The sequence below is a fragment of the Desmodus rotundus genome, chromosome 8 (genome assembly GCF_022682495.2).
Source record: "Desmodus rotundus isolate HL8 chromosome 8, HLdesRot8A.1, whole genome shotgun sequence".
In the NCBI taxonomy this organism is placed as follows: domain Eukaryota; kingdom Metazoa; phylum Chordata; class Mammalia; order Chiroptera; family Phyllostomidae; genus Desmodus; species Desmodus rotundus.
Window position 1 is genome coordinate 40,550,533 of NC_071394.1, and position 27,139 is coordinate 40,577,671.

Genomic DNA, 27,139 nt, shown 5'->3' on the forward strand with positions numbered 1-27,139 from the left:
TTTTGCAGTGATTGAGGAGATTTTCAAATCCATTTCTTCAATTTTATTCTGAATTTAATTTGGGCCTTATTGGTGGGAACTTCCACCCAATACTATCCATATCTGTACATTTAGGTTTTCACACACACACAGAGAAAAAGTTTCCTACTCCCCATGAAAAGAGTGATTCTAAATCTCTTAAAATTTTATACAGAACCCTCAAAATACTTTTAATGAACTGGAACCAAAGCCGTCAAGTCTGTCTCCCATTTATAGGACAAAGTCTGTGGTTGGCGCTAACAGTGACATCAGTAAGCATCTTTTGAGAGCTTGGCCTGGACAGGTCACTTTGCAGGGGATACCAGGAGTCAGTCCCTCCTTGACCCAGTTCTGAAGTGAGGCGATTCTCCTTGGAACACCGGCAAGGCCATCTACTTTCCCTTCCGCGGAGCTTCTTTCCTCCAGATGCCTGGACCCTGAAAAGAAACAGCAGGATGTGGAAATCACCTCCGAAGTCACTGCCTATCCTTCTGTACATCCAATGCTGGAGTGTCCACGCAGCTGTCAGCGTTGCTAACGACAAAGCTCTGGCCTTTTGGGCAGGAGCTACAGTTGGGACAAAGGTCTCCGACACTGTGTAGAATCTCTCTCCAGCCTCCTCTGCTGCCTGGTTACCAGTGAGGATCCAGCGGGGACCAAGGATCCTCTTCAAAGGCTCGGCCTGGGCGCCCCAGCTTTGTTGCGGGTGACGTCCTCACATCGATTCACAGTTGAAAGGGAAGATCCGAGGACACGGAGACCACCCGCGCCCACCCAGCCATTTTCATGTCTTCCGCAAGGGCCTGCTGAGCTGGTGTGGGTCTCGGATCGCAGGAACGCGGTGGAGCAGAGCGGCTGTCTAGGTGACGGCGCCCCGGAGCCGCGCCCCAGCAGCCGCGCGCCCCGCCCGACGCCAGGGTGCGCGCGCGCCGGGACTGCATTTCCCATAGGGCCCCGCGTGGAGCGCCACCCCTGCCAAGCGCACACGAGTGGCCCCTGGGACCTGTCGCCGCAGCTGCCTGCAATCCGCCCGTAGAGTCTTTGAAAGGCGGCGGGAGGCTGCCAGCGCTATGGCGAGCCTCAGCAGCCTGCTGTGCTTGCTGGGCCTGCTGCTGTGCGTGGCTGCCAGCCACAGGCTGTCTACTTCCCCTCCCTCCAAGGCCAAGAAGCCCATTATCGGTAAGAAGGAGGGACGGGCGCCGGCGTCCCTCCTTGGCGCCTCCAGCCAGCGCCTCCGGTCTGGGAAACACCTAGGAAAGGTGGTGCGTGGTGTACTTGCCCGCACAGCTCAGGAAGCACGCCGAGACACTGTTTGGGTCCTGCTGAAACGTAGGGAGGGAGGAGGGAGCTCTGAAGCACCTTGCGGGGGTTTTTTGTTCTTTGTACACAGCGAGGGATTTCTACTAATTAAACAAATTATGTGCATGCATTATATTCATTAGAATTTCACTAGTAGACGTATTTCAAGACACAGTGCACGTATAAAAATCGAGTTGACCAGATACTCAAGAAATTAGGGTATGAACCTTGGACTTTGTCATCTTGAGCAGTGGAGGGCAACAGGGGCTAGTGTGATCCTAATGGCAGTTTTCTTGGTGTTAAAATGAAGCATGCGAATTTTCGTTTCCAACAAATTTATGATTTAAAAAGAGTAAAATCCGTTTATATTGCCGTAAGAGACATTTGAGACAGAGCAGGGGAAAGCTATCCAGGGGAAGTGAGCCTGGAATTAAAATTTGCCAGAAGTAATTTATGTTGACAGTTAAGGTTGGTTTTATTGCGGCTTTAATATTATGCCATTTATACTGTTTTTTTCTTCCACTAAGAGGCGCACTGTATTTTGTAACTAAACATGAAGTAGATGAGAATGTTTTCGCTTATATTGGTAATGCTCAGTTTTCAAATGGGTTGTGTATCAGTATTTGGAAATTGAAATGCCTTATTTCTTAGCTATTAAAATAGAAGTCAGATTTTCCAAGAATTAACTCAAAATATAATTCTATGTAGTATGCTGGAAATTGTGGGTGCAGAGAAGAGGAAGGGAATTTCTCTTCCTTTTCCTAGAAACAGTGGTAGTCCAGGGTCAAATACAGAAAAAGTGAGTATGCTTTTGGGCATCCTGATCCATTAAGACAAAATAGTTAACTGAACACCTACTATGTGCAAAGCATTAAGTTAGGAAGTGCAAATGATTCAAAAACGAGGAAGCCACAAACATTGTGAGATGGCTTTAAAGTACAGGTGACATTTTGGTCATATTTTGAGGGGCTGGGAGTATAGCCTGAGCTCTTTGCCCAAGATGGAAAGTAAGTATGTGTGGGCAACCGCAGGGGGATAAGTTGGTAGAACTTAACTGCCGTCTCTCATGTATGCATTTTTCTCCTTTCTGGTACCTTGTGTTCACATGTCCCAAGCCTCCTTTGTGGCCCCTGATCCTGGCCTGTCCTGTATCACTCCATGTCCTATGACATTCCCTAAATCTTTCCCTACCAAATTTTATTTTCTGTAATCAAGATGATCCTACTCATCCACAAGGAGAAAAGCAGTCTGACTGAAGACATTTTGGCCTTTGGTCTATGTTAACGCAGTGCCTGATAAAATGCCAGCTGTTGTAACAAGTTGGGAATATGGAAACAATGTTTCATGTGGCCTACAGAGTCATTGAACGTGTTCCAAATGGTGGAGTAGTGATTGGTGTGGGCACAGGTGTACTCTTGGGATAAACATGTTTTGATGTGACCGAGTACTCTGAAGAGGATGAGGTTTCAGTTGTAAGAGGCAGCCAGGGAGATAGGTGGGGCAGAGCACACACAGGGTCTTGTAATGTTTATGAAACGTTTCGGAACCCATCGAAGTGCTTAAGCAAGGAGGTACGCCCTGCCGATTTGTCATCGCTCATTTTCTGTGATCTCATTTTGTATTGCTTTTCCCCTTGCTCACACAGGGCTCTGGTCTTCCGGACTCCTGGCAATGGGGCAGGTACACACCTGACTCAGAGCTTTTGCACTTGCTGTTTCCTCACCTGGCATCTCTCTTCCTCCAGACATCTGTATTTGGCTAGTTACTTCACCACCCTGAAGTCCTGGATCAAATATCATGTGCTACCTTCTCAAGGATCTGGCAGGTGTATTTAAGAGACTCTCTTCTCGCCTATAGATGAGACACCCCCTACCCCCAAACACACACTTTCTTCCTCTGCATTACTTTTCTCCCTAGCACTTACCACCAGCCAACACACTATATATTTTACCTTTTCTTTTAATCTCATTTATCGTTCATTTTCTCACCATTCCCTCCCACACACTATCATTAAAACTCACAGGACAGTGATTTTTGTTTTATTCACTTATGTGTCTACAACACCTAGTTCAGTGCCTGGTATATAATATGATTCAGTAATAAGTGAATGAATGGATGAATGTTGAGTGAATGTTGACATGATCAGATTTCTTTCCACAGGGAGATCTGGTTGGAGATGGTGGGGGTTGTTTAAGAAGGAATGTAGAGAGACCTTTTGAGAAGCTACTGTAATAGCCTGGGGGGATGCTGCTTGGACTGAGGTAGTTTTGCTGATGATGTTGGAAAGATGTGGATGAAAGGTTATTTCCAGTCTTGCTTTGTTGTCAAGGAAACAGTGTGTCTTTGAGTGTTTGGGGCAAGGGAGAGGTCTCCTACTAGATTTAAGGATCTGTATGTACTGAGGTCCACTTTAGGTTTAGAGCTGTGAGAAGGAGGCTAGTGCTGTTGTAAACCTGCTTTGGGGGCTTATTTAGCCTCCCGGATGAGGGCAGAGAGAGAAGGCTACTTAAAGCTCAAATCAGCCTCCACTACTTCGTTTCCAAAGTCTGTGGGTATTTAATTCTGTGAATTAAGTGAATAAAGCACAGTAGTCCCCCTGTATCCATGGAAGATACGTTACTAGACCCCCAGCGGATACCTGAAACTGTGCATAGTACTGAACCCTATATAAACTATGTTTTTTTCATATATATATATATATATGAATATATATGAGTGTGTATATATATATATATATATGAATGATAAAGTTTAATTTACAAGTTAGGCCCAGTAAGAGATTAGCAACAATAACTCATAATGAAATAGAACAGTTATAAACAATACAGTTGTCCCATGCAGTTGAAAATTCACGTGTAACTTAAGTTAACCCTTTGCATCTATGGATTCCCAACCCTGGATTAAAAATACGGTTTTTAATCCGAGGTTGGTTGAATCTGTGAGTGTGAGGATACAGAGGGCCGAGTGTATATTTATTGAAAAAAACCTGTATGTAAGTGGAGCTATGCAGTTCAAATCCATATTCAAGAATCAACTGTGTGCTCTGACAGAAGTTGTGTGAATGTGGTGTCTCCCAGAATGTCGTTTCGTACTCCCCTCAGCTGTTTTTTACTTAAGGAAGCACTCCAGAGCTTCTCTTGGCCACGTTTGAATTGCCAGCACTGTTCTCGCACTTTGGGGCTGTTATTAAGTACAGTAAGTGTTACCTTAACACAGGTCCTGCAAGACTGTACAGTCGATGTACTAACTGAGACCGCTACTAAGTGACTAGGTGGTCAGGCAGCATCTACAGCATTGAGATGCCGGACTGAGGGATGGATTCAGGTCAGGGCTGGGATGAGGTAGGACAGCTTGAGATTTCATCACGCTTCTCAGAACAGTAGGCAGCATGAAACTTATGCATTGTTTATTTCTAGAATTTTCCATTTAATGTTTTCAGACCACGGGTGACCATGGGTAGCTAAAACCTCACCAAGTCAAACCTTGGATAAGGGGTAACAACTGTAGTGATATTTTTACTGTGGTATCTTTCAGTGTCTGAGTGGGGAAAAAAGGAAATTGATTGAAACTAAACTTCTCTTTTTTCCCCCCTTTTCTGTAATTTAGGCGTATTAATGCAAGGGTGCCGTATTAAGGAAATGAAAAAGCTGGGAAAATACTATATCGCTGCATCCTATGTAAAGTATCTGGAGTCTGCAGGTGCAAGAGTTGTACCAATAAGGTATGATTCAGTGTTGTTACACTGCATAAATAAAAACTGTTCTACTTCTAAAATTACCTTTTATCTCAGAATGAATGCTTTCTCTTTTGATTGCATCATTTAAGTGTGGTAACATTGCCTGTGATTTTTGCCACAGATCTGATGCTCAGAGTCTCTCACTACATTGTTTAAAGTATGAAGTTATGTTTATCTGTAACATCATTGGAGATAGGTCGTATCTGTTAGATAGAGAAGAAGTGACAGTTTCCTTTACCCGCCCCGAGAGGCGGGCCTCACCAGGCATCTTGAAAGTAATGGAGTGAAAGGGTCTCCAACTTTGCCAGCTGTATTCTAGAATATTAGGGTAAGGGCACACATGGGGCATGAAGGAGACGTAGAAGATGACTTTTGAAATACCTTCACACTCCACTGTAAAAACTTGTGAGTGACTAACACAGCAGTGTCGCTTCGGGATCAGTCGCAGGCATTGTAGTTTTGAAAGAGCCGTATGAGTTTTGTGATGTAATGGCCCATGAAGAATAAAATGATTTGTTCATCTATTGATTTGGAAAAAGTTGAATTTTTTTAACAAACAAAACCTTGCGAGTATTAATAATATCATCCTAAATAAGTGTATTTTAAAAGCTTCCAGCACCACCATCTAATCCATTATAGGTGATTTCATACACAAAATACAACTTTTTGCTCAGGGCAGCATGCTTTTGTAAATAATTCTGCATTAAGAAAACTATAGCCAAAAATACTGTTCAAATGGAACGTGAGTAATCAAAATGCAAATGCTACACTTTAGAGAATTACACTACAACATGGTTTCGTGTTTCTCTTCGTAAGGATTGTCTTCTTGCTTGTTTGTTTGCATTTAGCGGTCTCTACCCCAAGATGAACATTTGCTTTTGACATCTGTCTTTAATTCTTTAGTAGCAGATCTAATTTTTCAAATGCAGTCTTACTTGGAACCGAGGTAGCGCCAGAGTTTTAGAGCTGAGGAAGCATCGTGTGTAAGCTGTTCTCTTAGGACAGGAGTGCCGATAGCACGGGTGGGAAGTAGGAGAGACCGAAGGCAGGTGTACCAGTTCAGAGTTATTGCAGTCGGTTAACTGTGGAGTGATGAGGGCTTCTCTTGGATCAGTGGTTGTGGGATTGATAGGTAAATGTTATTCAAAAAAGAAAAAAAATCAGCCCAAGTTGATGATTAATTGAAAAGAGGACACGGGGAGGAATAGACAAGAAAGACAGAAGTTTTGAAACCGGGGAAGTTTTGACAGCAGTGATTCACCAAATACTGGTATGTATGACAGACACACTGAAAATGTGACTGTTAACATCGAGGTTAACTTTCAGCTTGGGTTCCCAAGGTTCATTTAAAGTTAATTGCCAAGGATTAGAACCATACGATCCTATAAAAACAATACAATATGTGGCAGCTAAATTCCCAGGGTAACCTGCAAAGGATTCCCTAATGTAGAATGAGACAGGATCGCACTGAAAATGTGGGGCTCATTTCTGCATTTTGGACGCTGGGAACCAACTGCTGCAGATTAGAAGGGAAAAGGAGGAGGATGGGAGATGTAGGCAAAACTCTGCAGTCGGCAGAACAGTTTGTCTGTGGTCTCCTTCTGCCTTCTGTCTGCTACCTCTCTCTCAGGTGCCTGGTGCTCTCGGGCTATCAGAAATTCCTCCCATGGGACTCGGGGACCCACAGAGCATTCTCCCCCAGGGGGCAGCATGTGGCACCCCCCGGGCTGCTTTTGGTTCAAGAATGTTATTTTGTTCACGTAGCATTTTAAAACATTTTAATCATTTACAAATCGGAAGACTTCATAAAAGTCTGAATTTCTGGTCTGTCTCTCTTTTAAAAGAAAGTTACCTGGAGCTGATTTGAAATGGAGCAAGTGCTCTCCAGTGGCAGCCATGCCTGTCACTCCTTTTCATGCTGTCATTTGTCATCGTTACCAGGCTTCAACTGTGTTCTTCTAGTTAAAGAGAGAGTGAATTATTGAGAGGTTCTTTTGCTTCAAGAAAGTCTGACAAATGCAAATCACATCTGCGTTCAAAGCATGTGACTGGGCCGGTTTCCCCTGGCAGGTCTCTGAGGCACTTGCGTTTGTGACAACCCCCTCCTCCAACATTCAACAACTAAGGCCCCAACTGGTGATAAGCAGGGATCAGAAACTCAGTCATGGACAATGTGGGAGGCATTTATTCAGAATTAATGAAGTGAGTGAAACTGGCCTGCATGGCTAGCTGTCAGGAGTCCCTGGGGTGCAGCTGAGTGACCCAAATCCATGGTTTCCTGATGGTGGTGGCTGCCCATCCTGGTTTAAATATCCACAGGGAAGTTCTGGGCCCTGAATGGTTCCCTTTTCTGTTGGCACAATTTAGGCACATTGAACTGGAAGAATAGTGGGAACAGGCAAACTCACATGTCTTCCCCCTGCCGCTTCCCAGGTCAAGGCCACGGCCCATCATTCCTCCATGTAAGAGGGTGGCAAGCATCCTTGCACTGTCACCCACTGCTCTGTGGCTCTCTGCCGGAAGGATTACTCTAAATTTCAAACAGAACCGATCTTGCAGAGCTCTTTTGGACTTGGAGGAGAGCCCAGAGGGGTTTGCTGGCTAAGCACAACCAAGTTCAGGGCATCAGAGGTGTCTACTTCATAATGTCAGAGGTGCTCTGACTCCCCCTAAAACTTCCCTGGGGCCAAAATGGACTGCAGTTGATGTTTGGTCATCAACCTACTCCTCCTGTGTCGGGGGGAGAGGGAATTACGCCTCGTGCTTCTTTCACAGAACCGTAAGACTGCTAACGGAGGGATTTCACGGACAGGATGCCCTCTTCCCTCGTTCTTGCATTTTGTTGACCTTCTGGAAGAGAAAATCCACCTTGCTGTGACTTAACTAAAGGTTGTCACCAATTATCACAGATTACTTCCCTCCGTCTTTTCTAGAGAAGGCGATAAAATCATCAGTAACCCAGTGACTGGTTAGGTCTTCCCGGGGTATTTGATGGAGGGGCCTCAGAATGGTCGCCTGGGCGGATGAGGCCAGCCTGCCGTGATGTGCGTGGTGTGCCCCAGCGCTCAGCTCTTCCGACTTTTGAACATGCAGCAGTGCCCAGACTTTGCACTGGTGGCGAGGGCGGGATGAGTCAGGGACATGGCTTTCCTGGGCATTGTTTTTATCTGCCGAAGCTGCCTGTAGTTCAGATAGGCATGTTTATAAATCTCCTTATTTAGACTTTACCTGAAATACTAATTGGCTAGCAGAGATATTACCGGTGCTTAAATCCCTTTTTGTAAAAATAATTTTTTTCATTTTTAACTACTGTTGATGTGTACAATATTATATTAGTTCCAAGTGTACAACATAGTGATTAGGCATTTATACAGCTTAGAAGTGACCCCCGATAAGTCACCATGTGCAGTTAGTACAATTTTATCGCCTAGGCTCCCTGTGCTTACTTTCCATCCCTGTGACCGTTTGTATGGATGGTGATTTGTACACTTTCTCACCCCGCCTCCCAGCCCGCTCTCATTGGCTGGCACCCATCAGATTGTTCTCTGTATCTCCAAATCTCACGGCCTTTAATATTTTGCATATGAATACATCACAATATTAAATTATAGTAGGCCACAGAAAAACATGCTTACTCCTCTGATTAGCAAAACAAGGATGTAATTATGTGACTGTGTAGTTTGAAAAGACTCCTCTAGGAAGGTAGAGCGGTAATATTATCTAGAATTTAAGAATTATTTTTTCATCTGGCTTTTAAAAATTAATGTGGTAACTTCCTTTAGAGACTGACTGTTTCCTTAGGTTTGGGAAATAAATCTTTTGTTACTATTTTTCTCGTTTTCAGGCCTGATCTTACAAAGGCGGAGTATGAAAAGCTTTTCCAGTCTGTTAATGGGTAAGTTGGCAGCACTGGCTTGATGCAGTGTGTGAGGCCTGTGTAGTCTGCCCTTGCAAAAAAGTGCCTATAAATATTCCATGTGTTTATGTGTAACTGTCTTGTAGTGGTGCACCATCGGCTTCCTGAGTTCTTTTGTAAGAATTATTTTGTTGAGAGAGAGAGGCAAAAGTCCAACAGAGAAGGAAGGTTCAAAAGTAAATGTTACAAAGTAGACATATATGATTTCTTTTAAAGTGTGACAGAGTCTTTCTTCTTTTAACGCCTGTGTTAAATGTTTTGGAGGCACTTACATGGCACAGCATTCTGCTAGTGTAGGGGACTTGTAAATCCTAAACTTCAGGATATTAATCGGTTCTCTTTTAGAAGGAAATTTGCATAGAACTTAGACAAAAGTTATCTATTCTCTAACATCACCACAAAAGATATGATTGGTTATCTCATAGGAAAAAACATTTTAATAATATGAAAAAATGCTCAACATTGCTCATAATTAAAAACCCTTTTTTAAAACTATCAAGTTGGCAAAGACCAGAAAATTTGCTAATACTGTGTGGTGAAGGTGTAAAGAAACCAGTATTCTCATACTTTTCTTATGGATGTGTAAGTTCTATAGTCTTTTGGGGGGCCAGGAAATCCTTTTATCTATTGAAATTAAAAATGCACATACCTTTGGGCCAGGAAATCCTTTGTAAGTAATTTTATTTTACAGATATACCACCCCCACTCCCACATGTGAGGAGTTGGGCCCAAACATACACATTGTAGTATTATTGAAATACACTCCATTTCCAAGCCACCATTAGTCCATTGGTTGGGAGTTTAGTAAATAAAGGAGACCGCGTACGGTAGAATGTTATGACCGATTATGAATGAGGCTGTCTGTCGGTAGCTGCTGCTTTGACCACCGCCTGGACAGTGTGATATGGTCAGACAGAAGAGTGAGGCCCATAGTGGTGTGTATAGTGCGCTCCCATTGACTTTGGTTCTTAAGGCAGTGGTGAGGAGGTAGGCATTGTGACATGCATCTCTGCATCAACACAGCCGATTTTAGCAGTGGTGGTTTCTGATGGGGAGGGGGAGGGACGGAGCCTATCTTACTGTAAAGCTTTTATAAAAAGAGCTTTTTAAAAACATTTTTAAAGCTGTTTATTTACTACTATCTTTTTGATAAGGCCATGTTTAAAACAATCATATGCCTTCAGTCTTCAATTCGGTTCGGTAAATATTTACTGTAAAATCAGTTAAATTTAGTAAAACATTAAAAATGCCCATTATGCGCAGTGACCTTTGGTACAAAGATCAATCAGTTCAGGCTAGAATGTGTGATAGAGAACCTCAGCATTTCACCAGGAAATGAGCAGTGCTCTCTGCAGCCTCAGAAGCACCGTCTCTGAGCCCTGTGATGCAGGGGGCCTCCTCCTGTTGTAGGGGGTGCGTAGAGATGAAAAGGCAGAGCCTGGCTTCAAAGGACTTGTCAACTGAGAGGGGCGGTCGTGTTTTACTTTATGAAATTACTAAATCTCATGCTAAAAATGCTCTATGTGATCAGAGGCAGCTTTTTAAGTAGTGAGTCAATGAAAAGGACGACCTGCTATGAGTCTTCATTAATCCACTTTGAATTGTAGGGTTTTCTGCACGGTTTTGTGGCAGGCACCCTGCCACATTGTTTATATGTTCTCTACTAGACTGTGCTTTTACTAACAGCAAAAATTACTCATCTTTGGCCCTCCAGGCTATACTGAGCCTGGCTTGTGCAAGAAGTTGAATATAGTAGAACCAACAATCTCAAAAGCGTTATGTCACATATCTTGAATTCAAATTTAAGTCTTTTCAAAATGTTAATACATTTGATCTGACTTTTATAATCTCTTTTGACCATCCTTGCTTATTTTAAGACCTGCTATAATGTTTAAAATTAATAGCTAATTTAAAAAGTTGATATCAAAACATAGTAAATATTTTTCTCTATCTCACCTTTATGGGTAAACTAAAATCAGATGGATGTTACTCCCCCCTTTGGCCCCCTGTACTTTTTCTAGAATCGTGATTGTGTTCTGTTCAAAATTTTCTAATCTCATGCTTGTTTCTGAAGAGATTACAGGGTAGTAATAAAAAATTAAATTCTCATGGATATTTAATTCTAGCTTACATATATGTTTTTGATCAGGTTGTTCCTTATGGTTAGGAAAAACATCTTTGTGAGCCAAAACTGACTCAGGATTCTGGACTTCAATTGATTTTGGCACCATGGATCACCTTAATTGAAACCTTCCTGTGCTTGCAATTTTGTCTCTACTTGATTTTTAGTTCTCTGTACTCTCTCCCTCTTCCCCGTTTATTTACCTTTAACTTACCCATGTGAAAAATAAACTTGTTTATCAAAGAAGTTTTGGAAGAATATGCACAAAATAGTCTTAAGTACAATAATTTACAAATGGGTAGAATGATAAATATTTCATTTTTTACCATAGTTTTTTCATTTTCTGTAATGATCTTGCTGCTATGTCATAGGAAAAAGTTGTTTTAAAATTAGAAGATTGTTTGGTTTCTGTGGGGATGGGGTTGAAGTACACCCTGTCTGGTGTTGTTTCAGGGTCCTTTTCCCTGGAGGAAGTGCTGACATCAGGAAGTCAGGCTATGCTCAAGCAGCCGAAATATTTTACAACCTTACCATAAAGGTAAATATCAGTTTTTGCTTATTATTTCAGATGGGTTTTTGTAATTTTCCATGGGAGTAGTTCCTTTTTCAAGCATATGGTAAAGCTTCCCTCACGGTTAACCCTAGCCTCATCGCCCCTTGCCCTTTGAGGTGCCTCCCTTGAGCAGCCAGTGGAGGCTATCGCTGATTTTCAACTTAATTGAATTCTGGGCTCCAGAGTCCCTTTAGAGCCCTGCTGGCAGCCCCTTGCTATTCGTGCTCAGTAATGTGAACCAGGGCCTCAGGGCGGCTTAATAAGCTGTTTTTTTTATGTACTGGGTGTTGTTCATATGTTATTAATTATTGTCTCCTCTTGAAAGCTGTGCTTTCTCTGACTTATTCCAGCCTACTTGATGTTTCTTCACAATTCCCTTAACTTCACTTGCAGTTACCAAGCAGAGCCTCTTGACTCCTTTGTAATGTCTCGCCTTTGCACCATAGCTCACACCCTCACTATTGCTCCCCTGAACTATTAACAGCAGTTTTCTAATTAGTAATGCTGGATCTAGTATCTCCTCCCTCCCCTATAAATATTTCCCTAAAGAACTGCCTTTGGCATAGGAAATACTTGTTTGAGAACTTTTTAATGGCTAGTCCCAATTACCAGTAGTCTTTCAGAGCGTTTTGCTGAAGACCTATAGTGTGGCCACAGCCCACCTTTCTCCGCCTTTTCTTCTGCAAGTAAGAGAAGGCAGGTTGGTATTTCCAGCACAGACTCTTGGTCCTCCTGCATGTTTCTTTCTACTCCATCCTTGATTTACATCTCCACTGTCTCTCAAGGCGGAGACTCTGTTCTTCTCCTTTAGAGATTTCTCTGCCCCCTCCAGCTGCAGGCATCCCACTCCCTCTTCACTTTTAGAGTATTTTGTTGCAGAATTGTTCAAACATTTTTGTCTCCTACTCTGTACTATGACTGGGTCCGTGACCTTAAGAGGCTTATAGTTCAGAAGACAGAGTATCTTGAAGTTAGCTGTTCGTGTCTCATCTGATTTCATGGTTCTGACACCCTTTGAGGTGTTCCTCATTTCATATTGTGTGGTTCGTGTGCTTAGTACTTGCTCAAGACTTAAAAAAAAAAGTGAACAAACTTGAAATTTTATATTGTGATTTAAAATGAATTTGAGAAATATATACGAACATTATAAACTAGTCATTCTTAATTTTCCTTCTAGAGATTCACATAACCAGCTTGCTCAATTGAAAAAAATAAAAAAGAGTCACATAACCTATAAGACCAAAGATCTATTTTAAAAAATGTAATCAGCTACTTGAAGATTTCAAAACAAAGGAAAAAGCTTAGCCACACTGAACTTCTTGTTTAGCACTGGTCACTGGGGTCCACCAGGTCCTCATTGCAGAGGCCCTGGGAAGTGAGTAGTCCGCTAGATCTACTCAGTTCCCCTCTGCGTCCTCTGCTCTGCTGGGCTGTGTAAAGAATCATAGCAAACACAAGATGTGCTTCCAGCTAGTGGAGGTATGTAGTTGAGAAATTGTATTGGGTGCATATGGAAACTGAGAACAGTCAAACCTGCTTTTGCGTTTATTACATGTAAATGCAGTAAGACCCTACAATTTGACGTATACAGTTTTAACTTCTAAAAATAAACTTTTCCAGACCTGTAGATAAAATGTAAAAAGTTCTACCTTGGGCCCCTGGGTGGATGACTTGGTTGTTTGGAGCGTTGTACACCAAAAGTTGTGGGTTCAATTCCTGGTGAGGGCACATACCTAGGTTGCAGGTTTGATCCCTGGTCAGAGTGTGCAGTACAGATTGATGTTTCTCGCATCCATGTTTCTTTTCTTCTCTCTCCCTTCTACTCACTTTGAACAAACAAACAAATAAACAATAAAAACCCCATATCCTCAAGTGAATATTAAAAAATAATCCTAGCTTGGAATAGAAAGTACAGGAATTAATGTAATTCTCTATTTTTCTCAGTGAGGAACAGAAAACCCCTCCCAACAATTTCCTCATTTAAAATGAGTTATCAGTGGGTTATACTTTACTGTTTATGCAGGAAAATAGATATTTTTAGAAAAGTTACAAAACTCATTTTTGTAACTATCAGCACATACAGTTTTAATCCAGTTAACCAGAACACTCAGTTGCTAGAATACTTTTTCCCCAGTCAAGCTAGTTGTTGTGACCTCCTTTGAAGAAACCCAGTACCAATAAGGAGCATAAATGGTTAGGTATAAAATAGGGGGAGGTTAAGAATAGTATGGAAAATGGAGAAGCCAAAGAACTTATATGTATGACCCGTGGATGTGAACTAAGGTGGTGAATGTGGATGGGAGGTGGGGTGCAGGCTGGAGGGGAATAAAGGGAAGAAAATAAATGGGACAACTGTAATAGCATAATCAATAAAATATATTTTAAAAATAAAGAAGAAAAAACCCCAGTACCTTTGCACTTTTTTAGTTGACAACTTCTACTCTATATAAATCTATTTTACTTTTGTTCAGCCTTTTCCTTCCTTACTGTTCCTTCCCTTCCAGATCATGAATTTCTCCTAATTTAAATCTAATTAGCCAAAGGTGGTATAATGCAGCTATTAGTATATATTCTGAGATAATGGAGGAAAGAGTGTGTTTAAAACCAGACAATTATCCAAGCAACAAGATTTATAGAAGATTGAAAAATAGGCATTTACCAACCATCATCTTTGATATTTACAGTCCCTAATTGTTACTTGTATTACTTGGTAGTTGACTGGCAGATGTCAGTCTCTTTCCCAGCACAAGTGAGGTTGGATAGTTTGGTTGATTAAACTGAATTATTATGTGGGAGGTTGGCCTGAAGAGATACTGTGATAGCCTACTTATGGAATCTGGAAAATTCTTGAGAAATCCATGTATAACTCAGGTGCTTCCCTTGTAATGACATACCAAATATATAATTTTTGTGTTGAAAAGTTTGAATAAGATTCTTTTTCTCTTTCGAAGAGTTTTGATGGTGGAGACTATTTTCCTCTGTGGGGTACATGCCTTGGATTCCAGGAGCTTTCATATCTGACCAGTGGAAAGTACTTATTAATCCACACAAATACTGATGGAATTGCAATGCCCCTGAACTTCACTGGAGGTACGAATTGTCTTCTTGACCCTTTAAAAATATTAACTGGGCGGGATTAGTAAGTGGTCCATATCAAGTAAAAAACGCTCATGCTCATGCCCTGGCTGGGTGGCCCAGTCAGTTAGAGCATCATCCCGTCCTTGGTACAAGTTATGAGGGTGGTTTTTAAGGAATTCTGAATTTTGAGAACTCATTGTTTCTAGTGTTACCAGGACCTGGCATGAATAAAACTGAAAATGGACCTGGTTTCGAGTCCTAGCTTTGTTAGTGTTGCTATGGGGAATCCCTTAACCAATCTTAACTTTAATTTCATGATTTGTAACAAAGTTTTCCTCTTAAGGTTTTTTTAGGGGGGGGGGGTTGAGTATTAAATAAAAATTATGTTTTCCAGATACTGTGCTAAGCACTTTAAATACAATTCTCATAAATGTTAGCTGTCATTATTATAGTGTAGCATTTTCCCCTTGGCTGTGTACTCTATTTCGACCCCAGCTGAGGTGTGCTGAAGTTCAGTTCTGGCACTAAGCACCTGGAGCTAGTGCAGACTCCACAGTTAAAGGGTGTCTCCCCAACTAAACTGCCCTTATTTCAGACACTAGCCTCAATTCATGATCCAGGCCACCCACACTTCTGATCAACTGGCCAAAGATTTGAGGATTCCCATGAACCCCCTTAGGTCCTGTAATTCATTAGAGTGACTTACAGAACTCAGGAAGGCACTGTATTTATGGTGACTTTCATGATAAAGGATACACCCGGGGTGAGGTGTGGGAGAGAATGCACAGCTTCCATGCCCTCCCCCTGTTGGGTCAGGGCACATCACCCTCCTGGCATATGAGTGTGTTCACTCACTGGGGAGCTCATGGCAGTGGGCTTCAGTGTTAAGAGTTTGTATGTGTTTTTTATTGCAAAGGCATGATTGATTAAATCATTGGCTGTGGGGTTGAACTCGATCTCTAGTCCCCCTCCTGTCCCTGGCTCAGATTCCTAACCTTCTCTAATCCTGGGATTAGTCTTCCTGAGGACCAGCCTCAGTCCCACCCTCTCAGGGGCTTACTGTGAGCCTCCGCATTAGCATTACAGACACTGCTGTCCCTCAGGACAGCCCAGGGGTTTTAGAAGCTCCCTGTCAGGAACTCAAGAAGCCAGACAAATTCTTTATTATACTACACTGTAAAAAGATAATGACTCTTGTAGGTTATTTGATCTGTGAATCCTCAGAGTTGAATACTACCAGCTGTTCTGTTCTCATAAGCATTTTGGATGGAAAGCAGTAGTAGTTATACATGGAACCTATAGAATGCTCTATACTTTTCAAAGCTCCTCCTCACACCAGCTCACTTAAATCATTGCAAGAACTCTGTAGGAAGTATATGTATTAGGTCAGTCAGTTTTGGTTGTATGTGGTAGAAACCCAGATTTTACACAAAAAGGAATAAATTCTACTAAAGTGAGGTATTTTCATTCTTTGAGGTACTGAGATTCTGATGGAAGCCTTTAGCTTCCTGAATGAGGGCCTCATTCAGGGACAGCTGGCCTCAGGGCCTTCAACATCATTAGGAACTTTGTATCCCTTTGATGGTACTTGTGTCTGACTTTTAGACTCCAGAGGCTTCAGAGAGGTACATTGCTGTTTTTAATCTATTTACAGAATAGCAATTTCTTGGCCTGATAATTAAAAGAAAATTATCTTTCCTTCATTGCTGGTAAAGTTAAACCTTTTAAGTCCCAGATGCCTTTGAAAGTATGTTGAAAGTTCTAGATAATTTCCTGGGAAAACAAATACATACAGGTGTGGAAAATCTTACCTGTTTTTCAGTTTACCTGTTTATCTACAGAACTCAGGATTCTTTTGCTCATTTTATGGCTAGCCTGCTGTTTAGCATATCAGAAGAATTTTAGTTATTAATGTTGAACTTCTAGAAGAAAAGTACTTAAATATGGATCATATTTGAATTTGTATGTTAAACTTTATAATTGACTAGAATACTTCTGTGGAAATGATGTGTTTTGCTTAGTTATCTTGATTATATCTTAATAATAACCTATCTTTGGCAATTAGTGACTTCAGTGGATTTAATTTTTTCTATGTTTAAATTATTTCCCTTGTACTTAAATTATTTTAGATGTATTGAAGAGCAGAATGTTCCAGAATTTTCCTGCTGACTTGTTGCGGTCATTAGCAAAAGAGCCTCTGACTGCAAATTTCCACAACTGGAGCCTCTCCACGAAGGTATCACATTAATTATATAATAAAATTAATGCAGAGGATCCAAGATGGCAGAGGAGTAAGTGGAAGCTACACTAACCTCCTCCCAGGACCAATCTGGAATTAACTCAATGGTAGAGAAGGCACCCTTAACAACCAGCTGAACACTAGGGGAGAGAAGCCTTATAACCATGGACAGACAAGAGAAACAACTTCACCACAATGAGAATGGTAGAGTGTGGTGACATGAGAGGGCTAGCTGGGCTCCCAAGGGTGGCAGCTGAAGACCTGGAGTGATATTTCAATGGTCGGGGGCTCCCTCTGAGAAGTGTGAGGTCTAAACACCAAGCTGGACTTCCCAGCCTACAGTGCCAGAGCCGGAAAAGAACCCAGATAACATCCATCTGTGAAAAGCAGCAGGGTTTCTGTCTACTAAGGAGAGATGGCTGGAGACTCAGAGAGCCTCTTAAAGGGCCAAAGCCCAAAATTTCATTTGCAAACACTCACCGTGGGCTTCAGCAGTGAGAGAGAAGAGTGGACTGGAGAAATTTGAAAAGAATTGGGGGTTGGTGGCTCTGGGGAGAGAACTGAAGGAACAGCCATCAGGATCCCTGTGCTGAGTCATTCCCCAGATGGCAAGAGACATCTTTCTCAGGCAGAGCTCTCTTCTCCAAATGGCATCAACCTGAGGGGAAGCAGTATCCCTGCCCACAGGAATTACTCTGCCCCACCATATGGTGCTTAAACCAGCTGTCAATTACAGCTTGATGAGTTTAATGATTGACCAGTTTAAGAACTGATTAGTTTAAACAACTCAGTCAGAAAATATGAAGCAGCCAAAATGGGAAGACAAAGAAACGGATTCCAAATGAAAGAACCAGAGAATTCTCCAGTAGAACTAGATGAAATGGAGGCAAGCAGTTTATCAGAGTTTAGCATAATGACTATAAGGATACTAAAAAGCATGAGAAAGGACATAGAAACCATAAAAAATGACCAGTCAGAAATAAAGAATGCAACATCTGAAATAAATAACACACTGGAAGATATTAACAGTAGGTTAGATGAAGCAGAGGATCACATTTGTGAAATGGAAGACAAGGTATAAAAAAACACACAGGCAGAGCAGCAGAAAGGAAAAAGAATTTTAAAAAGTGAAGCAGAACAACATCATCATCATGAGCAAAGGATCAAAAACCTGTTTGAAAAAATAATAACCAAAAAATTCCCTAATATGGTGAAGGAAAAAAACACACAAGCCTGGGAAGCTCAGAGAGTCCCAAACAAATTAGAACCAAAGAGGCGACACTGAGACACATCATAATTAAAATGAACAAGGCTTAAAGAAAGGAGAGAATCCTAAAAGCTGCAAGAGAAAAGCAGGTAGTTACATACAAGGGAGCACTAATTAGACTGTCATCTGATTTCTCCCTGGAAACATTTCAGGCCAGAAGGGAGTGGTGTGAAATATTCAAGGAGATGAAAAGCAAGGACCTACAACCAAGGCTACTTTACCCAGCAAGGTTATCATTTAAAATTGAAGGAGAAATAAGGAGCTTCTCAGAAAAGAAAAAGCTAAAGGAGTTAACACCAAACCAGTACTGCAACAAATGTTAGAGGGCTTGCTTGAAGAAGAAGAAGAAGAAGAAGAAAAAGAGAAAGAAAAAAGAGGAAAACAGTCTAACAATAAAATCACACCACATATGTATCTATCAATAATCACCTTAAATGTAAATGGCTTAAATGCTCCAACCAAAAGACAGAGGGTAGCTGAATGGATAAGAAAACAAGACCCATATATATGCTACCTCCAAGAGACCCAGGTCAGATTGAAAGATACAGATAGACTAAAAGTAAAGGGTTGGAAAAAGATATGCTAATGGAGAAGAAAAAAAAGCTGGGGTAGCAGTACTTATATAGACAAAATAGACCTGAAAACCAAGGCTTTAGTAAGAGACAAAGAAGAACAATACATAATGATAAAGGGAACAATCCAACAAGAGAATATAACCCTAGTATACATGTATGCACCCAACACAGGAGCACCTAAATATGTAAAGCAAATCTTGTGGATATGAAGGAAGAAGTCAATAGAAATACAGTCATAGTCGGGGATTTTATCACCCTGTTGACTTCAATGGAGAGATCTTTCAGGCAAAAAATCAACAAGGAGACAGTGGCCTTAAACAGCACACTAGATCAAATGGATTTAATTTATATCTTCAGAGCATTCCGCCCCACAGCAGCAAAATATGCATACTTTTCAAGTGCACATTGAATGTTTCCTAGGATAGACCACATTAGGACACAAAACAAATCTCAATAAATTTAAGAAGACTGAAATCTCTCAAACTGAATACTGAAATTGAAGCAGTATTCAAACAACTTCCAACAAACAAAAGCCCTGGACCAGATCACTTCACAGGGAATTTACCAAACATTCCGAGAGGAACTAACACTTCTGCTTCTCAAACTATTTCATAAAATTCAAGAGGAGGGGGGCTCCCAAGCTCATTTATGAGACCAGCATTACCCTAATTCCAAAACCAGATAAAGACACCACAAAGAAAGAAAATTATAGGCCAATATCTCTGATGAACATAGATGCTAAAATCCTTAACAAAATATTAGCAAACCGTATGTAGCAATGCATCAAGAATATCATACACCGTGATCAAGTGGATTTTATTCTGGGAGTGCAAGGTTGGTACAACATTCACATACCAGTAAATGTGATCATCACATAAACAAAATGAAGGATAAAAACCACATGATCATATTAATTAATGCAGAAAAAGCATTTGATAAAACCCAGCATTTATGATAAAAACTGTCAGCAAAGTGGGAATAGAGGGAACATACTTAAACATAATAAAGGCTACATATGACAAACCCACTGCCAGCATTATACTGAGTGGGCAGAAACTGTAAGCATTCCCTTTAAGATCAGGAACGAGACAGGGATGTCCTCTTTCACCTCTCTTACTCAACATAGTACTGGAAGTCCTAGCCACAGCCAGACAAGAAGAAGAAATAAAAGACATCCAAATTGGAAAGGAAGTAGTAAAACTGTCTATATGCAGATGACATGATTCTGTATATAGAGAACCCCAGAGATTCCACCAAGAAACCATGAGAACTGATAAATGAATTCAACAACATATTAGGATACAAAATTAATACCCAGAAATCAGTTGCATTTTTATATGCCAATAACAAACAGGGAAATTAAGACAGCAATCCCACTCACAATAGCTACAAAAATAATAAAATATCTAGGAATAAGCCTATCCAAGGATGTAAAAGACCTGTACTCAGAAAATTATAAGATACTAAATAAAGAAATTGAAGAGGATACAAATAAGTGGATGTACATACTGTGTTCATGGGTAGGAAGAATTAATGTCATTGAAATGTCCATACCACCCAAGGCAATCTATAGATTCAACACAATTCCTATGAAGATTCCAATGCTGTATTTCACAGAACTAGAATAAATATTCCATAAATTTATATGGAACCATACAAGGCCCCATGTAGCAACAGAGATCCTGAGAAAGAAGAACAAAGTTGGAAGAATCCTGCTACCTAATATCAAACTGTATTATAAGGCCATAGTAATCAAAACAGCATGGTACTGGCATGAAAACAGTCCCACAGAGCAATGGAACAGAATTTAGAGTCCAGAAATAACCCGCACCTTTACAGTCAATATTCAACAGAGGAAGCAAGCACATACCATAGACTAGAGATAGTTTACTCTTCAAATGGTGTTGGGAAAATCAGACCGATACATGCAGAAAAATGAAACTAGGCCACCTTGTTACACCTCACACAAGAATAAATTCAAAGTAGATCAGAGACTTAAATGTTAGACCCGAAACCACAAAAATCCTAGAAGAAAACATAGGCAGCAAAATTTCAGACATTGCTCGCAGCAATTTTTTATGGGACGTATCTCCCCAGGCAAGGGAAACAAAAGAAAAAAATAAAATAAACAAGTGGAACTCTGTTAAACTCAAAAGTTCTTGCACAGCAAAGGAGACCATCAACAAAATATAAAGACAACCCACAGAATGGAGAACATATTCGCTGATACATCTGATAAGTGGTTAATATCCAAAATTTTACAAAGTACTTACAAAACTCAACACCAGAAAAACAAACAGCCCAATTACAAAATGTGCAAAGGACCTGAATAGACACTTCTCCAAAGAGGATATACAGATGGCCAATAGACATAGGAAAAGATGCTGAACACCACTAATTATCAGAGAAATGAAAATTACAATCACAATGAGATACCATCTCAGACCTGTGAGAATGGCTGTCGTCAATAAGTCAACAAACAAGTGCTAGCGAGGGTGTGGAGAAAGGGGAACTCTTTTGCACTGTTGGTGGGAACGCAGATTGGTGCAGCCACTGTGGAAAGCAGTATGGAGATACATTGAAAAATTAAAAATGGATCTGCCTTTCGATCCAGCTCTTCCACTTCTGGGAATATATCCGAAGGAACCCAAAACACTAAATTGAAAGAACATAAGCATCCCTATGTTTATTGCAGCATAATTACAACAGCTAAGATATGGAAGCAGCCCAAGTGCCCATCAGTAGATGAGAGGATAAACCAACTATGGGACATTTACCCAATGGAATACTAAGCTGTAAAAAAAGAAAAAAAAATTACCTTTTTGAACAGCATGAACGGACCTGGAGAACATTATGCTAAGTGAAATAAGCTAGTCAAAGAAAGACAAATACCATATGATTTCACTCATGTGTGGAATCTAAGGAAGACACTGAACTAACAAGCAAAATGGGCACAGACTCAGGTGGAGAGCAGGATGACAGCTAGGTGGGGGGTGGGTTAGGGGGTGGAGCGATTGAGTAAAAAAGAAAAAGGGCTCATGGACCTGGACAGCAGTGTGGTGGTTGCTGGGGCAGTGGGGTATAGGGGACTAAATCGTAATGTAAAAAAAACAATAAAGGCTAAGTTAAAAAGAGAAATTAATGCACTTAGATTAATTAAAGGAGTAATTATTTTTGTTTTATTTTTATACTCCAGAATTTTACGATGAATGAAAAATTAAGGGAGTTTTTTAATGTATTAACTACGAATACTGATGGCACGATTGAGTTTATTTCCACAATGGAAGGTATGTATCACCCTACATGGACACTTTTTTTCACATATTATGTTTATATTAATCTTAATTTTACAGTTGTCTATTTTGTGAATAAAATCATGTTAACTTTGGGGCCTTAAGATAGAAGTGAGGACACTTTTGGAGATAGGAATTGTGTTTTCCCATGTTCCAAAGTATGTGGTGTACCTGGGTCATCTTCTGGTATGGGTTGGTGAAGAAGGGAAGCAGAGAGAGTGATGAGATAAATGGGGAAAGTGGCTTCTCATTCCTTTATTTTTATTGAATTTATTGGGGTGACATTGGTTAATAAAATTATATAGGTTTTGAGTGTACAGTTCTGTATACATCATCTGTATACTGTCTTATGTGTTCACCACCCAAAGTCAAGCCTCCTTCCATCACCTTCATCCCACCTGTACCTCTTATACCTTCCCGAACCCGCTTTTCCCTCTTGTAGTCACCTTGCAGTTGTGTGTGTCTGCGTTTTTCTCAATCTCTTCACCTTTTTCACCCAGCAACACTGTGGGTTCAGCACCCTGACAGATTCTTCTCCAGACAGCAGCAAAAGATGTAACTGACATCCAGAAAAACATTTTCCTAAGTACATTGGTGAAGTGGCAAGAAATTAAGAATACTCAGGCCCAAACCTCCAAGAGATGAGTGGAGTATTTAGGTGGGACCACCTGGAAGGAGAAGATGGGGTGCTTTCTCCTGGAATCTGGAAGGCAAAGAGCACCAAATGTCTCTGCTTGGTTTTGAACCAAGAAGCTCTTGGGTGTTAGGCGAGCAAGACGACCACAACACCACCGAAAGCTGGCACTGAGGGAGTGGGGTGCCTTAAGCATTCTTAATGACAAGCTGGAGTGCGGCCTGCATTGGACTAACTGGGAAGTTCAAGAAATCTCAACTCACAAGTTTTGTTTCTCAGACTGATAGTGACCCTCCTCCTCCCACATGCGTTGCAGAAGCAAATAGTAAATGATTCTCTGGGGGGGAACTTAGGTTTACCTCAGACTTAGGAATTACCATATTATGAGGTTTTAAGAAAAATGAGCAATTCACAGCCAGAAAACCACAAATGAATAAGGAAGCAACATACCATGAATGAGAATTTGCAGAAACAATAGGCAGCAGCCTTTGAGTTGGTGAGGCTGGTGAGTGCTACTGAGAAGCCAGGGTACTGGAGCAGAACAACCTGGAATAAATTGGAAGTAGCTTGGATGATTCAAACATTGGCTATATCACTGGCTTGCTTTTGTGGGAAGGTCAGACCCCTAAGGGTTTAGAAACAATATCTGGGGAATCCTGGGTAAGGTTGGTCAATCCAGTCTGAAGTGGATGTATCACCTGAGTTTATCATCTTCTCTTTAGCTGTGTTTCCCCTCCTATATTTTTTGTTTCAGTCAATAGCATTATCATTCACCAGATCATTCCAAGTTAGAAACCTGGGAGCTGTCTTTAACTTCTGCTCTCATTCCCCACATCTAGAAAATTCATGCCATCTTCCACTTCCCAAATTCTTCTTGGATATGTGACTTCCATATATGACTTTCTCTGGCCCGCCCCGCCCAACCTCAGCATTAACCACCTTGCACCCGGATCGTCGCAGTGGCCTCCTCACTAACTGCTCCACAAGTCCGCCTTCCAGCCCACCACTGCTGACCCCCCTCAACTGCCCGTCTGATCGCACTGCTTGAGGAGCACTCGGCAGTGGCTCTTCAGCACTTGGAGGATGACGTCTAGATTTGCCAGGTCGTTTACTCCCTGGTGTCCCCCTGCCTGCATCGCTAGCCTGTATTCCTCTGTGGTGCATGGCCCTCCACACAGCAATGCTTCTTGCCCCTGTGTTTTTCCTTACGTCTCTCCTCTCCGAAAAGCTTCCCTTCCTCCCTACTCCCTTGTCCTGATGGCTGTCCTTAAAGACTCAGGTCTGGTTTATTTCCTAAGGGCTGCTCGTACCCCTCATTCTCCCCCTCCACATTTTCAGTACCCCCACTTTCTCCTTGCTCTGTGCTGCCTAGGAATACCTGTTTTTGCATTTATATGCTGTAGATCTGTCTTTCCCCTGAGACTAACGCTCATTGGCAGCTTGGACTGTGTCTTATTATTCTTTGCATTTCCAGGACTTTGTTTAAACCTCAGGAGATGTTGAATCAATGGCTGATTATTTAAATGAGGGAGCATTGGGTTGGCGGGTAGGGAATCCGGTGCCATGGTGCTTCTGCTCCTGGCTGTGTCATCACACCGAGCTCCTTTGGACATTTTATCACCTGAAAAATACCCGGACACCTGCTAGATGGGAACACCTGAGATGCTCTATTATTTCCATGTTTTCTTTTCATTCTTCACACTTTTGTTCTTAAATTAGTGAGGTGGTTTTCAGGAACCTACACTGTTCTTTTAATAATGCAGTTAACTAAAGGAGAGTGACTGTCACCTGTTTCTGTCAGTGTATATCTATAGCCATTCATCCACCCATTTGTCTGTCTGTCTGTCTGATAAATCCTTGTTACAATTTACTACTTAAGACATTTCTTATCCTTACTAATACATTTTGTGTCTCAAAGAAATATGCTAGATCATCTTCCAGTTACCTGTGTGTAACCATTGATTTTCTAATCATGTCACCTGTGGGTCTCCTGCTGGTAGCATCACATGGGGTCCCGGACAAGAGAGAAAGGAAGTGCAGTCACAAGGAGGTAGAGAGACAGGGGAGGAGTGGAATAGAGTGACCGGAGCTGCTGGCTGGCAGGAGGTTTTCTCTTGCGAACCCCAAGAAGGCAAGGCTAAAATGGGTCTCCTCCTTGCGACACGAGTGCAGTGACAGAACCCTGTGCGGTGTGAGAGGGTGGTGCGCTCTGCCCTGGGCAGCTCTGCTTTCAGCGAATTCTCTTGGCTTGTCTACGTGCTTCCCCATGGTGGTCGTAGCTGGAGTTTCAAAGCAAAAATGGTAGACACAAGGTTTCTTTTTCAATTAAAACGAGAAAAGGAATATGTAAAGAAGAAAAGACGAGTATATAAATTTTTCAGAAGGTAAATATCCACTCTCATATTTTTAAAAACTCACGGACTTTTTAAGACATATATAAAAATAGAAAGATAGAGCCTGTAATATAATGACCCCCCCCCCAAATACCTATCTTAGGTTTCAATGACTGTCAACACTTACGTGGCCATTCTTGTTTCCTATCTTCTTTTTCCCCATTCTAGATTTTTTTTAAGTAAATGCTAGGGAATCATCATTTTTATACATGAAGATGTTTAAAAATTCTAAAAATAATTGAACTATATCACCAAAAATCTTTCATACCAAATTTAAACTTTTGCAAACTGTTTTAAAATTGGCACCATGAAGTCAGGAACCGTCCCGGAGTCTGAGAGAAAGCCACAGTCCAGGCTGAGACGAGCTGGCTTGGGTGAAAGGCACCAAACGTGCTGTTGCATTTCCTTCTCGTGGGAATAAGGCGTTATGGGAGGGGATGAAAATGCGGTGTGAAGTACAGGGAGAAGAGACCCATCATGGAAGAAACTCACTCACCACATGTGCACTTGTCTGCTGGGCTAGGGTATATTCAGAGGCGCAACTGTTTTCCCCTACTCTGATCATGTAGTGAAGTGAATAATATTACAAATTGTAAAAGGTTGAAATCAGAGAAATGCTGTATTGTGAGTTTTCACGTTGACTGTGAACAGAAATTCTTTATTTTGTGTCTAAGAGTGCGCATGGTTTTACTTTGTCTGACACAGCGAGTTAGTGTGTTTTACACAGGACAGAAAACATAAGTAACACTGTAGACATTCTCACCACTTAATACCTACTAGTGTGTGTTCTTCGTGCAGGATACAAGTATCCAGTGTATGGTGTCCAGTGGCATCCAGAGAAACCTCCTTATGAGTGGAAGAAGTTAGGCGGCATTTCCCATGCGCCTAATGCTGTGCAGGCTGCATTTTATTTTGCACAGTTCTTTGTTTCTGAAGGTAATACGTGGGTATATATTTTTATCACTCCATTAGTGTAGTTTTGAAGGAAAGGCTTTCATCTGAACATTTGTATACTCTTGCTCTGTAAATGCTCTGTTTTTTAAGTTAAAACACTCACCTAGTGGGGGAAGCAGGTAGTACAAGGGGCCTGCCCTCCAGAAGATGATCTCATTTTTGGGGACGTCCCCCTCGTATATCCTAACTTTTAAAAAATTCACATTTTCTTTTTCTTGCAGCTCGGAGAAACAGTCATCATTTTGAATCTGATGTTGAAGAGAATGAAGCACTAATTTATCAGTTCCATCCAGTTTACACTGCAAATATTTCTTCATTTCAACAAAGTTACATATTTAATTGAAAGCTTTCTGTATGTTAACAGAAATTTTGGATAATTCCATGATGAAATTGTTTTAGTAATGATACTCATGACAGTAATAGAAAGCCACAGAGGTTTCTTTTCTGTGATTTTACTGGTTCTGAATTGTCATTCAATATATTGATTATTTATATCACATTGGTAATTAATCAGTGAGGCAGATAATCATAGTATATTTGATGTAAAAGCTTTAATCTCAAAATTAGAAAAAAATTTGTTGAAAATACAAATATTTTATTTTTTCTGATTGATTCTAGAAATAAATACCACCCCCTACTCAGCCAAACCATTCCTGCTGAAGACTCTTTAAATCAGACCTCTAGTCCGCTGTGGTATCTGTCTCCCTGAGTCTCAGGAGTACTCAGTGTGGTGTGTGTTGGGTGTGTGTGTGTGTGTGTACTTGCACATGTATTTCCCTTCCTGCTGTTAGTATCTGTCTCCCTGAGTCTCAGGAGTACTCAGTGTGGTGTGTGTGTTGGGTGTGTGTGTGTGTACATGCACATGTATTTCCCTTCCTGCTGTTCGCTCCGCAGGGAAAGCAGAGTCTGCGTCTTGAACTTCTTTGTCTCCCACAAGGCCCAGCACAGTGGGCCCTCAGTAAGCCCTTGTGACTATCTGTGAGTGAACTTTGTTCCATGGAAATAATTTGAAATTTGTCATACATGTGTTTGGGTACATTTAAATAAATTTGTCAATCCGTG

At 41.2% G+C, this 27,139-nt stretch overlaps 1 protein-coding gene across 1 annotated transcript; it reads left to right on the forward strand.

Moving 5' to 3' along the window:
- Positions 1-992: 992 nt before the first annotated feature.
- On the forward strand, positions 993-27,139 carry GGH (gamma-glutamyl hydrolase). The gene is made up of 9 exons (XM_024572227.4): positions 993-1,197; positions 4,924-5,038; positions 8,898-8,948; positions 11,545-11,629; positions 14,596-14,734; positions 16,852-16,958; positions 22,000-22,090; positions 25,922-26,059; positions 26,299-27,139. The coding sequence occupies exons 1-9, from the start codon at positions 1,089-1,091 to the stop codon at positions 26,418-26,420; spliced, it is 957 nt and encodes a 318-aa protein (XP_024427995.2). The 5' UTR covers positions 993-1,088; the 3' UTR covers positions 26,421-27,139.

Excerpts from the sequence above, each read along its gene's own strand:
- GGH (XM_024572227.4), top strand. The coding sequence starts at position 1,089 with ATGGCGAGCCTCAGCAGCCTGCTGTGCTTGCTGGGCCTGCTGCTGTGC. Across the intron at positions 5,039-8,897 it reads GCAAGAGTTGTACCAATAAG|GCCTGATCTTACAAAGGCGG; the intron begins GTATGATTCAGT and ends TCTCGTTTTCAG. Across the intron at positions 16,959-21,999 it reads ACTGGAGCCTCTCCACGAAG|AATTTTACGATGAATGAAAA; the intron begins GTATCACATTAA and ends TTTATACTCCAG.